An 18,322-nucleotide genomic window follows, 5' to 3' on the forward strand; every position below is an offset into this window, starting at 1 on the left:
AAGACTTTTGCTTGGGTTGTGATCAAGTTTTATGCCCAAGTATTCTAGATGAAGAGATGTTTGGAAAGCAGATTTTTGGAAGTTAATTGCCTGATCAAAAGCCTGAATCTTCTGAATTGTCCTGTGGTTGCTTGCATAGCTGAAAGTGTCACGATCAGGGGTCATGCTCAAAGAACAGTTGCTATAGCAGTGGAAAGGCTCACCTGAAACCAACAGGATAGGTACACAGGCAGGTCACTGTGGCGGAGGAGTGGGATCACCCGAGGCACGGAGTCTAAGTACCAACTGGTGTTCACCAGAGCTCCTAATGGTGGAGATGGATTTGGCTGCGTGTTAGGACCAGGTCACGGTCCTCAGGATCACCCCACCAGGTGGTGAACAAGCGGAGGTCCAGTAGCGTATAAACAGGTAAGGATCAAAAGGAAGCGTGCTCAGTAAACAAACCAAGGTCGGTAAGGAGCAGTCGCAGGTTGGGATCAGGCAGAAGCGTAGACGAGAACAAGCCAAGGTCGGTAATGAGCAGTCTCAGGTAGGGATCAGGCAGAAGCGTAGTCGAGAACAAGCCAAGGTCGGTAAGGAGCAGTTGCGGGTTGGGATCAGGCAGAAGCGTAGTCGAGAACAAGCCAAGGTTGGTAATGAGCAGTCTCAGGTTGGGATCAGGCAGAAGCGTAGTTGAGAACAAGCCAAGGTCGGTAATGAGCAATCTCAGGTTGGGATCAGGCAGAAGCATAGTCGAGAACAAGCCAAGGTTGGTAATGAGCAGTCTCAGGTTGGGATCAGGCAGAAGCGTAGTCGAGAACAAGCCAAGGTCGGTAATGAGCAGTCTCAGGTTGGGATCAGGCAGAAGCGTAGTCGAGAACAAGCCAAGGTCGGTAATGAGCAGTCTCAGGTTGGGATCAGGCAGAAGCGTAGTTGAGAACAAGCCAAGGGTCAATAACAAGTGATAGCAAAATACGGACAACAGCAGAGATGATGAGGAGCACGATCCTGGCTGGAGAGCACAATAATCTGGCAAACAGGAAGTGCAGAGACATGGCTTATGTCAGGAAGTTCATGGGAGGAGCAAGGGGTTCAAGGTTCATGATAAACAAGGTCAAGGTAGGATCATCCAAATGATTGTCAAGGGAGCTGTCCAGCATTCCAGGTGGCTCAGCAAGAAGAAACCTTGCCACTCACTGCAGTATGCCCAGGTTCGGACCCAGGCTCTGACAGAAAGGGAGGTCCTTTAGAAGAAGGTTGCCCTGACTGCTACAAAGTTTGTCCTGTGAACATCTGGAAATCTAAGTTCTCTGAATGATCAGAATGTAATAAAAAGGGAGAACACTTTACCTGTATGTGTTTCCTTTTACAATCGGTGCAACTAAATTCTTGGGTTCTTCCTCAGACTATAGGAAGGAAAACAAATGATTATATATTAATAAGGACTAGAACTGGTGAAGCATGTAGTACAAACATGTTATGAAGGTGATTATCTGTGGACACAAGACAACCATCACATGTATACAGTATATAACTCACTATCCATGTTACAATCTGACCATGGAATCAACTTTAGATTTGCCTATACGGGAACCTACTGTAACATTACAACAAGCTATCCAATCAATCTGTATCTAGGTATCAGGCAGACCTTAGCAATAGTTAGTAGATCCAAAGAAGATTTGACCAGTCAGATTGTAACGGATGTGATGAGCGGAATAAAGAGTCTACACATGCATTTAAATTTACAAGGAAAAAGGGTGCAACTGCAACTTTCAAAGTGCACAGTCTACTGGCCTTTAGTAAATCCATCCCTCTATGTCCACAGACAGAAGTGATAGTTGTGGACATGGTCCATCATCTGCAGGCAGATCACATTTTCCCATTTTTTTCAGGTGCTGGGCATGCTATACAGCCACAGCACATGGAAGGGGTGGTGTAGTGGCTAACCGAGTCATCTTGGTCCTACTCCTCTTTTATCACCCAGATCCAGACTAGCTAGCAGTCCACTACAGCTGCCAAAGCAGAATATCTTGACTCCTCATCCGCAGCTACTCCTGCCATTGCCTCACCAACTGGCATGGAGGAGTCAACTGGATTATTTGAGCCACTTGCCGAGGAGGATGCCGAGTAATGAATTGGCTCTGAGCATGAGGAGGAGAGTAACAAGGGCCTAGAGGAAGGGGACACAATAATGGAAAACCAATTGGCAGTGGTGTTCCCACAGCAGTAGCATACTGCCAAACTGGCTCCAGTGATGAGGACAGGGACTTTGATGATGAGGTCTCTGACTGTACTTGGGTACCAAAAGAGTAGAGAAGAGAAATGAGGAGGAAGCATAATCTCAAAGAGGAAAGATGTTATCCATGAGAAGCTGACAGAGAAGTGAAGGGAGCAGCTGCCCTATACTACTGGATGGCAGAGCTCCACAGGTGCAGGGTACAGTCATCTCCCAGTCCGCTCCCTGGAGATCAGCACTGTGGACCTTTTCAGCACATGGGCAGCAGACTGTACCATTGTTATCTCCAGCATCTGCCTCAAGCAGATTAAGCATGGCAACAGCATCTGCCATTTGAGTACCACTTGCATGAGAAGACATATCTGGGAACAGGACCTGCAAGTGGAGCTGGATCTTGAGGAAATGCATCTGGAACACATAGTAATACCTCGCTTATAGAGGCAAATTAAAAAGTGCTGCTTCAGTGGTATGTGGTCCGCAGAGATTGGCCTCTATATTCCTGGAGCCTCCCAACGCTGCTTTAGAGGCTGTTCTCAAGATGGTTCGTTCCTCCATATTTGGTGGGTATGTCCAAAAGTTCGCAGATTCTAGATTCAGGTCTACAATTTTCTCTACTGATTAACGGGCACAAACCTTAAAAAGAATCCACAAGAGGCCTTACTGGGCCGCCCAATTTTAGAAACTCCACGATGCGTGAGGATCTGATCTCTTTCGTCTTCTTGGTGGCCCAAAAAGTCTAAGTTGCGGAAATTCCCCACAATATTGTTTGATCTGATTAAGGCCAGGCTTTCCTGGATAATGATCAATAAACTCCAAGCCATCCTCAATGATAAAATTCCACAGTTAAAAAAGATTTGGGAGCCTTGGTTTAAGTTCCTTGTAGGACATTTGTAGAGTCTGAAGGAGCTTCTGGAGTTTGAGTTTAGTGAGATTGTCATCGCACTAAATACTTTACTTACTCTTTTTTTTTCCTTTGAGGAGGGTCCATTGTTGCTGGGGGAGTCTATTGTTCATGGGGGGGTATATTTTTTCTGGGGGATCTATTGTTGCTGGAAAGGTCTATTGTTGCTGGTGGGAAATCTATTGTTCTTGAAGGAGAGGGGTCTTATGTTCCAGGGGGAGTCAATTGTTTCTAGGAGGAATCTACTGTTGAAGGAGAGGTCTATTGATGCTGGCTGCCGGGAGATCTGTTGTTGCTGTTGGGGGTCTAGTGTTGCTGGTGTGGATCTATTGTTGCCGGGTGGTAATTTGTTGTGGAGATCAATTGTTGCTGGGGGAGTCTATTGTTGTGGGGGGTATATTGTTTCTGGGGGATCCATTGTTTCTGGAAAGGTCTACTGTTGCTGGTGGGAAATATATTGTTCTTGAAGGAGAGGGGTCTTATGTTCCCAGGGGAGTCAATTGTTGCTAGGAGGAATCTACTGTTTAAAGAGAGGTCTATTGATGCTGGCTGCCGGGAGATCTGTTGTTGCTGGGGAGGTCTATTGTTGCTGGTGGGGATTTTATAGTTGCTGGGGTGGAGGGATCTTATGTTCCTGGGGTCAATTGTTGCTGGAATGGATCTACTGTTGAGGGAGAGGTCTATTGTTGCTGGCTGCTGGCAGATCTGTTGTTGATGAGGTAGTATTTTGTTGAAGAGGGTCCATTGTTGTTGGGGGAGTCTATTGTTCATAGGGGGGTACATTGTTTCAGGGGGGTCTATTGTTTCTGGAGAGGTATATTGTTGCTGGTGGGAAATCTATCATTCCTGAGGGAGAGGGGTCTTATGTTCCTGGGGGAGTCAATTGTTGCTGGGAGGGATCTACTGTTGAAGGAGAGGGCTATTGATGCTGGCTGCCGGGAGATCTGTTGTTGCTGTTGGGGGTCTATTGTTGCCGGGCGGTATTTTGTTGTGGAGATCCATTGTTGCTGGGGGAGTCTATTGTTTTGGGGGGTATATTGTTGGGGGGATCTATTGTTTCTGGTGGGATTCTATTGTTCCTAACTGCAGGGGATATATCTTACTTCTTTTCTTATTAAAAAAATATTACTTAGCACCACAAAAAGATACTCGATTCTGATACTTGGTGTTTAGAGGCGGGTAGGGGGGCGGAGACTCAGAAAAAGGGAGTTCCTGCACCTATTCTCTGAGAAGAAAGCCCTGAAGGTGGGTACCAGTGACCATTGTGCTGCAAAGACACTTGTTTTTGGTATCTCCAGTCATACCTACCTCTGCAGACGGACCAGACGCCATCAACGCCTCTTTTTGATCACCATGGCCAGGTTTGGATGGATCCAATGGGGCATAATCTTGTCTTGTAACATAGAGGAAATTGTTAGTTCCAAACATTCAGTAACGACTTCCAGCATCATTATAAATGAAATGTAACTATTTTTGTAATTCTAATGATTGAATGAATCTCTCCAGGTATAGAATGAAAGCAGAAATCCGAGGAAACATTTTTTTTTGGGCCGTGCAGTGGGGCTGTGCTGACGCTGCAAGAGTCAAATGGTCGTTTTGCTCCAGGGGGGAGGAACTGGAAGATATACTCACCTGACCAGCCGATCCTCCCCACGCAAGACCAGTTCTTTTGGTTCCTGGCCCCCTCCCCCTCCTACTGTTCAGCGCTCTTGTGAATGGACTGTTCCTGACATCAGCACGCTCATGGCACGCTCCACAGACAGGAACAGTCCAGCGCTGAACCACGGAGGAGCGAGGTTTTCCATCGGATCGACGGGCCGGATGGGCATGAGCAGGGGCGGACTGACAACTCATAGGGCCCCTGTGTCCTTACCCACACTCAAAGCACACCCAAAAAAGCCTATAAAGAAGGTACCAGGGGCATTTCACGGGGCCCCTTACTGACCCCAGGCGCTTGGGCAGTGCCCGAGTGCTCGAATGGTCAGTCCGCCCCTTGGCATGAGCTTAATCCTCACCCCTGAAAAAAAAAAACCAGCAGCCGATCCATGCAGTGGGGGCACAGCTCCACTGCATGGTCATACATGCATGGGTTTGCACAGAGCAGCCCCGATCCTCCTTATTTCGGGTCCCCCTCTGGCGTTCCTGGCCCCGCCCTCCTGGCAAGTGCCCCCACAGAAAGCAGCTTGCTGTGGGTGCTCCCAAGCTGCCGCTCTATGTGTCCATTCACACACAGATGCAGATCGGCCCTGTTCCCGCTCTCTCTCCTCATTGGCTCACTGGCAGTGACTGACAGTAGCAGGAGCCAACTGGCTGTCTCAGCCAATGAGGAGGGAGAGATCCAGGACAGCTGAGGCTCTCGTGCACATCGCTGGATCAAGAGGGGGCTCAGGGGGTTCTATAGGATTATAACTTTTTTTTTTTTTTGGTTGAACTGGATGGACTTTTGTCTTTTTTTCAGCCAGACTAACTATGTAACTATAAGTAAGTATTGGGGGGGGGGGGGGCTGCTACACAGAAGGTTTTTTTCACTTTCATGCATAGAGTGCATGAAGTTAACAAAAAAAAACCTGGAGCCTCTACAACCACTTTAAAATGTATTGAAAGCCAACATTTTTTTTTTCGGTTTGCATAGAGTCTGGAAATCGTCAGGTTTTTATCTGCCATCTGTGTCCCATTGGGAAGAGTTACCTTCACCTCCCGTCCCATAGAAACAACAGGAAGTAGGGGGGAACCTCTCCAAAGTAAGTGAAATTCCTTTTAGACTGTTGTCACCAGAACAAGTGTCTTTCCCCCCTGTTCTGGTTCTGGTGATAATATCATACTGCCCTTCACTTTAATTAATGGACCCCAAAACAAAGAGAGAAGGTGAATCTCTCTAGAGGACATACAGACCTCAAAAAACCCCCAGAGGGGGTCTAACCCTTTGCTTCATGCATTTATCATCTGACACAAGCATAGTTTCTGATTTTTGCATTTGAAACTAAACTTTTTTTTAACCTGCCAACATTCTGAAGAGGGTTAGAGGCAGGGGCGGACTGACAATTCGGGCACTTGGGCACTGCCTGGGGGCCCGGGGTCAGTAGGGGGCCCCATGAGATGCCCCTGGTACCTTTTATAAGCTTTTTTGGGTGTGCTTTGAGTGTGGACAAAGGCACAGGGGCCCCATGATCCCCTATTGCCCCGGGGCTCCATGAGTTGTCTGTCCGCCCCTGGTTAGAGGGACACCTTCTGGCACAAAGTACATAGGCAAAGGACACACCTGCCTGCCATGCCACCAGTTACATAGATCAGGAAGTTGGCTTTCCAAAATAATAAATGCATTCAATTAGAACAGCCTTTCTCAAAATTTTTAACCCAGAGGGACCCCTAAAATAGTTTTCAGATCTCGGGGATCCCTTATCAAAACCAATTTATGAGAAATAATGTTGAATGCCCCTTACAGTACATTGGGGTTCAATAGGAAGAATACCCCTTCCATTAGTGATCAATGGGAAGAATGCTCCTTAATGTGAACTTTTGTGGAAAAACAAGGCTCTATATGTAGCATTAGAGTGTTTGGAAGACTTTAAGGAAGAGGGGGTATAGCATTTCCAGACCCCTGGGTGTATTATCTTTCTTCCAAACTCCAGCACCCTATTGGGCCAGGAGAGCATGTCAAGGATGTGCAGATGGATTGCTCTCTAAGACTTACTGTATGAGGCATCAAATGCACTCTTCCAATATACACTATATTGCCAAAAGTATTGGGCCGCCTGCCTTTCCATGCATATGGACTTTAATGGCCCCCCAGTCTTAGTCCGTAGGGTTCAATATTGGGTTGGCCCCGCCCTTTGCAGCTATAACAGCTTCAACTCTTCTGGGAAGGCCGTGCACAAGGTTTAGGAGGGTGTCTATGGGAAGGTTGGACCATTCTTCCAGAAGCACATTTGTCAGGTCAGGCACTGATGTCGGGGGAGGAGGCCTGGCTTGCAGTCTCCGCTCTAATTCATCCTAAAGGTGTTCTATGGGGTTGAGGTCAGGACTCTGTGCAGCCAGTCAAGTTCCTCCACCCCAAACTGGCTCCTCCATGTCTTTATGGACTTTGCATGTGCACTGGTGTGCAGTCATGTTGGAACACATCCCCAAACTCTTCCCACAAAGTTGGAAGCATGAAATTCTCCAAAATGTCTTGGTATGCTGACACCTTAAGAGTTCCCTTCACTGGAACTAAGGGGCCAAGCCCAACCCCTGAAAAACAACCCCACACCATAATCCACCAAAGTTTACACTTGGCACACTGCAGTCAGGCAAGTACCATTCTCCTGCCACCAAACACAGACACATCCATTGGATTTGCAGACAGAGAAAATTGATTGGTCACTCCAGAGAGCACGTCTCCACTGCTCTAGAGTCCAGTGGCAGCGTGCTTTACACCCACCACTGCATCAAATGCTTTGGTGATGTAAGGCTTGGATGCAGCTGCTCAGCCATGGAAACCCATTCCATGAAGCTCTCTACACACTGTTGTTGAGCTCATCTGAAGGCCACACCAAGTTTGGAGGTCTTTAGCTATTGACTCTGTAGACAGTTGGTGACTTCATTTTACGTGGCCTACCACTTGGTGGCTGAGTTGCTGTTGTTCCCAGTTGCTTCCACTTTGTTATAATCCCACTAACAGTTGAGCGTGGAATATTTATTAGCCAGGAAATGTCACGGATGGACTTATTGCACAGGTGGCTACCTATCACGGGACCACGCTTGGAGTCACTGAGCTCCTGAGAGCGACCCATTCTTTCACCAATGTTTGTAGAAGCAGTCTGCATGCCTAGGGGCTTGATTGTATACACCTGTGTCCATGGAGGGGATTGGAACACCTGAATCACATGATTTGGAGGGCTGACTCATTGCTTTTGGCAATATAGTGTATATGGGGTTCTTGAGGCAGATAGACTAGGTCTCCCGAGAAAGTGTTTTCCAACCTATGATCTCATTTCTAAGATCTGGTGGAAAACTCAACAAATGCAAACAGTCCTTGGATATACCGACTATTGCGCAGCTTGGTACAACTTCACCTTTACAGCATTTAGTAATATGACTTGTGAGGAGCAATGGCTAAAGTTCTGTGTGGAGAGTCTCTCAATTAATATGTTGAGAAAAGTAATAATCATTGGAACAGTTGCAACATCAGTGTCAAGCATCACTAAGGGGTTCCTACCAAACTGATGTTCGATGCTACGGGGGGAATTAGTGTGGATTGAGGAATCTATTAGATTTAGCCTGCAGGCTTAATGGGAGAGACTTACACATGTATGGCATTGGCTAGACAACTGTTCCCACACCACCACTGATATCGGTGAGGTTGCATGGATGCTTGTCAAAAATCTTCTGCATTGTAGACAAGGTGGGGGGGGGAATAAACTGGCTGGAGGGGTAGAGCTGGAAGCAGAGAAACCTATAATATTGGTGTAAATTCACCAAAGATGTAGTTGCACTTTATACGGTTAACAGTAGTTCAGATTTAGAGGCAGGATAATATCACTTCCACCAAGCTGACAGAATGTGTTCCCCTAACATTTCATAATCCTGATATGTGTGTCAGGGTCCTGTCCACGGCAGAAGTTCTGTAAGATCTGGCATTTCTGCCAGTACTCTGCATGGCCACAGAAGTACACATCAGCCTCAGTCTGGTGCCAGACGGCCTTTATAAGGAGGCTCATCACTTCCTCAAGTTGCTGGATGATCTCTAGCTCCCCGTGCCCTGGTCCTGGTTCCTGTGATTTCCTGTTACTGACTCGGCTTGCTCCTGGACCTGTCTACTCTGCTTTACCCCTGATCTGACCTCGGCTTGGCTTACGGATACTCGTTCCTCTATGTATGACCTCGGCTATCCCATCTGACTACGTCAGCTCTGATTCCCACCTGGTACCTGATCTTGGCTTGAACCGACTACCCAGTACACATCTAAATCCCGGAAGGGCTTGCATACCACACACAGGCGCCTCCTGTCTGTAGACCTATCTCTGTGCATCAGCTGTGCTCCTGGGTGGACCACCAACCAGCACTCCTACAGGCGACCTGTGCAACTTTGGGCCTGACTCCCGCTGTCCCACTCTCAGGGGAGTCCGGAACTTAGCCGCAAGGGAAGGCCTCTCTCCACTGGCCTCTATCACCAGATACGTGATAATGTGCCTGCTGTACCATGCATTTGTAAGAAAAAGTATCCTCTTCTCTTTGTATTGCTTCCTTTGTGTGAAATCCCTGGTGATCCTGCCAGACCATCTGCTCTCCTAATTAAAAAAAAAAAAAAAAAAAAACTGACCGCACTGAGCAGGAGAGCACAGCGTGGTCAGTTCTCTAACTGTACTGGGAACTCAGCCTGCTTTCCTCCAAATGATCAGACTTGTCCTGAAACAAACACAGCCATTCACTGGGAAGCTCTATGTGCTGCTGTTTCTCCCCCCCCCCCCCCGCTCTTATGCAGCTGAGAACATAGAGAATGTGATCACTTACAAAAAGAGATAAATGGTATTTATAATGTTTTTTTTATATCTATACACAAAGGTTTTGCCTTCCATTTCTATTTTAAACTGAATGTTTTACAAGATGATCATTTACAATCACTTTAAATGAAAACAAAAAAACAGGTCCTTCTTATCTGCTCACATATCAACATTTAACTTACATTTCATCCGTCATTTTCCTTAATCTGCCTTCTGCATCAAGGGAAAGGGCATTTCCATCGGTTCTGCCGAAACATTTTACAGAATCACATAAAAAATGTGGCTGGAAACATGTAATAGCTTTGTCCTATGATGGGTAAAACAACTTCAGGGAAGAACCCCCGTTGGGAAGGTCACGCCAGTATGGAGGATGGCATTTCTGTATGAACATCCTAGAACATGTGCAGGTTGGCTTGTGTATGACTTCATATGTGAATATGTTCTATTCTTGGCACCAAGTTGACCTGTAACCTGTGTCCAGTATTTCCTGATTTTCTTCCTGATACTGACCTGGCTTATCCCAACCTGCTCTTGCTATCTGCCTGTACCAACCCTGGCTTGCTTCACGACCATGTTTCTGCCTGCTCCCCTTGTTCTAGATCTGCTTGTTTGCTATTGACCCCAGCTTTCTTCATGACCATGCTTTCTTCATGACCATGCTTCTGCCTGCTCCCCTTGTTCTAGATCTGCTTGTTTGATATTGACCTCAGCTTTCTTCATGACCATGCTTCTGCCTGCTCCCCTTGTTCTAGATCTGCTTGTTTGATATTGACCTCAGCTTTCTTCATGACCATGCTTCTGCCTGCTCCCCTTGTTCTAGATCTGCTTGTTTGATATTGACCTCAGCTTTCTTCATGACCATGCTTCTGCCTGCTCCCCTTGTTCTAGATCTGCTTGTTTGATATTGACCTCAGCTTTCTTCATGACCATGCTTCTGCCTGCTCCCCTTGTTCTAGATCTGCTTGTTTGATATTGACCTCAGCTTTCTTCATGACCATGCTTCTGCCTGCTCCCCTTGTTCTAGATCTGCTTGTTTGATATTGACCTCAGCTTTCTTCATGACCATGCTTCTGCCTGCTCCCCTTGTTCTAGATCTGCTTGTTTGATATTGACCTCAGCTTTCTTCACGACCATGCTTCTGCCTGCTCCCCTTGTTCTAGATCTGCTTGTTTGATATTGACCTCAGCTTTCTTCACGACCATGTTTCTGCCTGCGGTTTGCAGCCTGTAAGGGGTTAACTGTGGTAGCCCTGTGCTAAAGTTGGCTATCAGCTTCTTCGGCCTGAAACCGGCACATGCGCAGTTGCTTCAGTGGATACATATCTTCACGGGATACTCCTTTTACCGCTACACCGGCACCGCTCCTTCCTCTCTGGAGGGGTGACACCAACCCTAGGGACGCCTCTGTGTGGATACAATGCCAACCTGGGGCAAACACACAGCTGGGAAAGTTACTAGGTTTCGGTCTGGCTGCTGACCCACAATGCAACTGTAGCATCCTCCTAGGTAATTAGGAAGAGCTCTAGCTCTAATTGCTAGTCAGGAGGGCGGAGTAGCATCCTGGGTGTGATCGCTATCAGGGTCAAACTTGGGTCAGAGCTGAGAGGTCCTGCAGACTGGCTCTCTGGGGTTTCCCCACTGCTCTAGAACTTGGAGAAAGATCTAGAAGCAGTGAGCAGAGGTGAGGAGCAGCTGGTCTGTACTCCAGAGATCCTGGACAATCCCCAACAGGAGACTTGGCAAGAGGCCAGCACAACCTTTGAAAGTAACTGAGCCTGCTCAGCAGCAGGAGAGTTTGGGTGGAAGATGGGGCACAGATGGAGAGGGGCTCACCTCTAGACAGGAAGTTTGGAAGGAGGAAAGCTTGTGACTTCACCGGCTCCCAGAGAGAGAACCACCTGTTTGGCAGGGAAAGAGTGGCCCAGCTAGAAGGCCTGGTAGCAGCCACTGACCCACCAGCAACACAGGAGAAGGACTAAGTGAGTAAGCCTGCACCTTCTGGCCACATAGGGGAAGGAGCGCTCTGGTGGGAAACCAGATTAGCAACTACCCGGGATGTTCTTACTTTAAAGAGACAAGCACTGGATCCCCTGCTTAGGGATTCACCCAGATCAGATGGATTAGGAGACTTTAGGGTTCAATACCCTAATAAAACTTCAAAACAAAGCTCAAGGACTGGTTACTATCTCCTGGATGCAAGTCTATGTGAATGAAATGCGTGTTGCCTGGCTGTGCAGGACTATAGGGGGTCCCAAATCTATTGCAATGTGTAAGGGGGTAGTGCTACACAACAGAAACAAGACATACCTGCACTTAATTCCCAATAGCTAGTACATGCATTTATCTATCGGGTACTTTGAGGACCAAGGGACATATTTGTCCCATAATCTAATTGTCTGTATCATCTGATTAAGAACTTAAAATACTTTTTTTTTTGGTTTGAGTCAAAATATTAGTTCTTATCAACAAATGGATCTAGCTTTTTGCCAGTTATTTCATGAAATGGCTTAGTTACAGCAACTGAAGTGTACGAACTTTAAAAAAAACTTTTGGCGTTCCAATTGATGACGGTAATCTTATGGTCCTCAAAGGGTTAACCCCGCATTCACTATATCCGCTCTCCCCGGACCCTGCATTCACTATATCCGCTCTCCCCGGACCCCGCATTCACTGTATCCGCTCTCCCCGGACCCCGCATTCACTATATCCGCTCTCCCCGGACCCCGCATTCACTGTATCCGCTCTCCCCGGACCCCGCATTCACTATATCCGCTCTCCCCGGACCCCGCATTCACTATATCCGCTCTCCCCGGACCCCGCATTCACTGTATCCGCTCTCCCCGGACCCCGCATTCACTATATCCGCTCTCCCCGGACCCCGCATTCACTATATCCGCTCTCCCCGGACCCCGCATTCACTATATCCGCTCTCCCCGGACCCCGCATTCACTATATCTGGGCTCCCCAGACCCTGCATTCACTATATCGGCTCTCTCCGGACCCCGCATTCACTATATCCGCTCTCCCCGGACCCTGCATTCACTATATCCGCTCTCCCCGGACCCTGCATTCACTATATCTGCTCTCCCCGGACCCTGCATTCACTATATCTGCTCTCCCCGGACCCCGCATTCACTATATCTGGGCTCCCCAGACCCCGCATTCACTATATCGGCTCTCCCCGGACCCCGCATTAACTATATCCGCTCTCCCCGGACCCCGCATTCACTATATCGGCTCTCCCCGGACCCCGCATTCACTATATCCGCTCTCCCCGGACCCCGCATTCACTCTATCCGCTCTCCCCGGACCCCGCATTCACTATATCCGCTCTCCCCAGATCGCATTCACTATATCCACTCTCCCCGGACCCCGCATTCACTATATCCACTCTCCCCGGACCCCGCATTCACTATATCCGCTCTCCCCGGACCCCGCATTCACTCTATCCGCTCTCCCCGGACCCCGCATTCACTATATCCGCTCTCCCCAGATCGCATTCACTATATCCGCTCTCCCCAGACCCCGCATTCACTATATACGCTCTCCCCGGACCCCGCATTCACTGTATCCGCTCTCCCCGGACCCCGCATTCACTATATCCACTCTTCCCAGACCCCGCATTCACTATATCCGCTCTCCCCAGATCGCATTCACTCTATCTACTCTCCCCGGGCCCCCATTCACTATATACGCTCTCCCCGGACCCCGCATTCACTGTATCCGCTCTCCCCGGACCCCGCATTTACTATATACGCTCTCCCCGGACCCCGCATTCACTATATCCGCTCTTCCCAGACCCCGCATTCACTATATCCGCTCTCCCCAGACCCCGCATTCACTATATCCGCTCTCCCCGGACCCCGCATTCACTATATTCGCTCTCCCCGGACCCCGCATTCACTATATCCGCTCTCCCCGGACCCCGCATTCACTCTATCCGCTCTCCCCGGACCCCGCATTCACTCTATCCGCTCTCTCCGGACCCCGCATTCACTATATCCGTTCTCCCCGGACCCCACATTCACTATATCCGCTCTCCCCGGACCCCGCATTCACTATATCCGCTCTCCCCAGATCGCATTCACTATATCCGCTCTCCTCGGACCCTGCATTCACTATATCCGCTCTCCCCAGATCGCATTCACTATATCGGCTCTCCCCGGACCCCGCATTCACTATATCCGCTCTCCCCGGACCCCGCATTCACTATATCCGCTCTCCCCAGACCCAGAGTTCACGTAAACCCTTATTAAATGTAATGTAGGTAGCAAAATGCTGTATATGGATGGCGGGAGTGGATTGTTTTTACCACTTGTACCAAACGTTTTATTAAACTTGGTAAGAAAAACATACAAACCACGATAAATCGTATGCTACAAAGCGACATCAGGCAATAGACGACGGGAAACATACAAAAACATAGAAATACACATATGAGGCCCACACCGGGGTCCAGATAACACTGTGCAAAACAGAGGACTGCGAAGCCCACAATCACGTCCTGAAATATAAAAGCTACATTCAACAAAAGTAGGAAAAAAAAAAAAAACACAATGAGAGCCTCGCCCTCTTGAGGAAATAGTATCAATAAATCGTAGAATTGTCAGAAACAACAATAAATGATAAACAATTGGTCTAATGTAAACAAACCATGTGAGAGGATAAAGAAAGAAAAAATAAAAAAAAAGGTCAAGAAAATCCAAAGAGAGCCAAGGGGTCAAAAACCCCAGACCCCCTCAATCTAGAAAAAAACAGAACAAAAAGAGGAAGAGAACAGAAGAAAGAGACAGACCAGCCAAGAAAAGAAGTTTGCCTACGGGGGAGCTGGGAGACATGACCCCCACATTGGGGGATTGGAGAGGCAAATCCCAACACATCAAAGATTCGTGAGCTTCGTGGTAAAAGGAGAAACTGGGTGGTAGTCCACCCAAGGTTGCCAAACTGAGAGGAACTTATCGTGACTATCCTCCAACGCCTACAAGCCCTGCACTGACATACTTAGAAATAATTGGAGTTATTATGTGAATTAGTTTCTATGAAAACCCAATTTTATTTCATGCTTAAGCACTTTACCAAATAAATACTGACCTGACCTCCTTCAGGCTGGTTGATGTCAGTAGAAGGTCCTCTATGTATCCAGCACTGGCATCAGTAAGGCGATTGTACCTCAGATCCAGGACTGTCAGAGTTGGGCAATTACTCAGTGACACCAGGACTGGGGTGTATTCATCAGTCAGCATCACACTCCGTAGTCTATGGTGGACAAATATGAATGGTTAGTGCTTCAATTCTAAATTTCTTACCTTTAGAAGTACAGAACACTGAACCAAATTTGATTTACCAATGGTGCATCTCCACGGGAAGCTTTGCAGTTGCTCGGTGGTGGTCAGTTGGTGCCACCATGCCTGATAGAATGTGGTGTTGTATTTGAACATCACAGGTCTAGAGCTCTGGGACTGGTCCAGACTGGAAGGGGGTGAAAGTGTCCGGACCGGAAGGGGGGGAAAGTGTCCGGACCGGAAGGGGGGGGGTGAAGTGTCCAGACCGGAAGGGGGGGGAAAGCGTCCAGACTGGAAGGGGGAGGGGGGAAGTGTCTGGACCGGAAGGGGGGGAAAGCGTCCGGACCGGAAGGGGGGGGGGAAGCGTCCGGACCGGAAGGGGGTGAAAGTGTCCAGACTGGAAGGGGGTGAAAGTGTCCACACTGCAAGGGGGGGAAGCGTCCGGACCGGAAGGGGGGAAAGTGTCCGGACCGGAAGGGGGGGAAAGCGTCCGGACCGGAAGGGGGGGAAAGCGTCCGGACCGGAAGGGGGGGAAAGCGTCCGGACCGGAAGGGGGGGAAGCGTCCGGACCGGAAGGGGGGGGAAGCGTCCGGACCGGAAGGGGGTGAAAGTGTCCACACTGCAAGGGGGGGAAAGCATCCGGACCGGAAGGGGGGGGAAAGCGTCCGGACCGGAAGGGGGGGGAAAGCGTCCGGACCGGAAGGGGGGGGAAGTGTCCAGACTGGAAGGGGGGGAAGTGTCCAGACCGGAAGGGGGGGAAAGCGTCCAGACCATAAGGGGGGGAAAGCGTCCGGACTGGAATGGGGGGGGAAGTGTCTGGACCGGAAGGAGGGGAATGCGTCCGGACCGGAAGGGGGGGAAAGCATCCAGACCGGAAGGGGGGGAAAGCGTCCGGACCGGAAGGGGGGGGAAAGCGTCCGGACCGGAAGGGGGGGGAAGTGTCCAGACTGGAAGGGGGGGAAGTGTCCAGACCGGAAGGGGGGGAAAGCGTCCAGACCATAAGGGGGGGAAAGCGTCCGGACTGGAATGGGGGGGGAAGTGTCTGGACCGGAAGGAGGGGAATGCGTCCGGACCGGAAGGGGGGGAAAGCATCCAGACCGGAAGGGGGGGAAAGCGTCCGGACCGGAAGGGGGGGGGGAAGCGTCCGGACCGGAAGGGGGTGAAAGTGTCCGGACTGGAAGGGGGTGAAAGTGTCCGGACTGGAAGGGGGGGAAAGCGTTTGGACCGGAAAGGGGGAAAGTGCCTGGACCGGAAGGGGGGGAAGTGTCCGGACCGGAAGGGGGGGAAAGCGTCCGGACTGGAAGGGGGGGGGAAGTGTCTGGACCGGAAGGGGGGGAAAGCGTCCGGACCGGAAGGGGGGGAAAGCGTCCTGACTGGAAGGGGGGGGGGAGTGTCCGGACCGGAAGGGGGGAAAGTGTCCGGAACGGAAGGGGGGAAAGTGTCCGGACCGGAAGGGGGGAAAGTGTCCGGACCAGAAGGGGGGAAAGTGTCTGGACCGGAAGGGGGGAAAGTGTCTGGACCGGAAGGGGGGAAAGTGTCCCGACCGGAAGCGGGGAAAGTGTCCGGACCGGAAGGGGGGAAAGTGTCCGGACCGGAAGGGGGGAAAGTGTCCGGACCGGAAGGGGGGGAAGTGTCCGGACTGGAAGGGGTTAAGAGAAAAGTAAGGTTTTAGTGAGGGTAGCTGCATGGTAGAACAGAATTGGGGTTGGCGTTTTGTTTTTTTTGAGTGGTGAAAAATGTCGATCTAAACATATCAATATATCACATAATAACAATATACTTTGTTTATGGTCCGGATGAAAAATAACATAAGGAACCCATTTTACTCACAGTAATTTCTCTATCCGACTTGTAGTCAGAGCTGTAATCAGGCCACTAAAATTTGGACCCTTCAGATGGTTCCCAGACAGGTCAAGCTTCCTCAAATTCTGGTTATTTCTTATTCCCAGTGCCAGGTGGGGGCAGGAACTGTCTGTCAGATTATTTTGGGTTAAACTGTAGAGGAAGAGAAGAGCAATACCAAAAACTCACCTTAAATAACATATACTGAAAAATATTATCGTTTATATACTGTATACCCTAACAATGCTCTGGTATTTGCTCCTTTTTGGTCCTTTAAATACACCATTGAAAATGTTTTGCCGTGTCTGTTAGATAAATGCAAACAAAATTTGTTGATCCTTTAAAAAATCCTATAAAAAAAAAAGGAGCAGCGGCTCTCTTGGCTCTCTCATGAATGGGAATGGCCATTGATGGATCGAAATTTGTCCAGTTCCTGCTGAACTGGTTGAACTTTGATCCATGTATGTTCATCTTTAGTCACCCCAGATTCTAAGTGGGATTTGGCGATGCCACTACTGTTCTGCTCACTGTTCTCCTTGCTGGAGGGGAACCTGTACCTGAGGACCTGCTGTGTAAGGAACTCTCTTCTTCTGCTTCATCCATGCTGTGCTTCCTCTACCTCTCCTGCCGATTCTTCAACATTACCTCCGGAGTTATCAGATCACCCATAATCAGTAGAACCCTGTGTGACGGGAGTGACTTTGGGTGGGGGTCCCATGGAACACAGCTCACTTTGGAGGGGTGAGCTGTCTCAGCTCCCCATATCCCTCTTATGTGTAAGTCACCCTGTGCCTGTTAGGGGTACAGGGTGATCTGTCCTAATACTGTGTAGACATGTCTAGGAGATAGGTGACCCTATGCCTGTTAGGGGTACAGGGTGATCTGTCCTAATACTGTGTAGACATGTCTAGGAGATAGGTGACCCTGTGCCTGTTAGGGGTGCAGGGTGAAATGTCCTGATATTTTGTAGACATGTACAGGTGGGATTGTTCATTGTTTAATGCCATGTGGTTACATCCCATTGTTCTATTGTGTGTCTTGCTTGGGAGCAAACTATTATGGGATGTATGTGTTTGTGTATTGGCTTGGGGGGGGGGGTGTCTGCTGATGTGTTTCTTGTTGCTAGATTTGGTTTGCCCCGCCCTGTGTCATTATGCAGGGAGGGGAGAATTGTGTCTGTGTTAAAATAAAGCAGTCTATTTCCTGGTTTTCTTCAATTCTGGTCTTGTCTAGTCTCGGATGGTCAGAGGTGGTGTCCATGGAAAGTGTTCAGACAGGGAAGTGGGAGTATAACGGAAACAGACAGGGAAGTGGGAGTATAACGGAAATACCCAAGTGCATTTGGGGTCCGGTTCCGTTACACCCTGCCTCTAGAAAGATGGCCGCCTCCACAAAGAAACATGGTGCAGAACAAGGCATGGTAAGTCAGTAATGGGGAATGGATCAGTTACAGGGAGCTCACTGGCAATACTGGTAACTGGTCCTTTGTACTCTGCTTGCCTTGGGAACAGTTTCCAGAAACAAAGGTTCTCCAACATACCCATGAGATGAGAGTAAACGGTTTGGACCCTCAGTGTGTACAGACCTCTCCTTTCCTGCTG

The 18,322-nt window shown here is 49.0% G+C and overlaps 1 protein-coding gene across 1 annotated transcript in view; it reads right to left on the reverse strand.

Annotated features, from left to right (window-relative positions):
* The window catches only part of LOC149449978 (NACHT, LRR and PYD domains-containing protein 1-like), a gene marked incomplete at its 5' end in the record, with an annotated part of 100,589 nt that overhangs the window by 38,451 nt on the left and 43,816 nt on the right, over window positions 1-18,322 (reverse strand). The window contains 5 exon segments of the mRNA XM_089692521.1: window positions 1,330-1,385; window positions 4,428-4,512; window positions 9,781-9,843; window positions 14,689-14,853; window positions 16,710-16,874. Coding sequence (XP_089548647.1) covers window positions 1,330-1,385; window positions 4,428-4,512; window positions 9,781-9,843; window positions 14,689-14,853; window positions 16,710-16,874 — 534 coding nt within the window.

Source organism: Staurois parvus, unplaced genomic scaffold (genome assembly GCF_062004578.1).
Source record: "Staurois parvus isolate SC_StPar_1 unplaced genomic scaffold, SC_StPar_1.0 ptg000590l, whole genome shotgun sequence".
NCBI lineage: Eukaryota > Metazoa > Chordata > Amphibia > Anura > Ranidae > Staurois > Staurois parvus.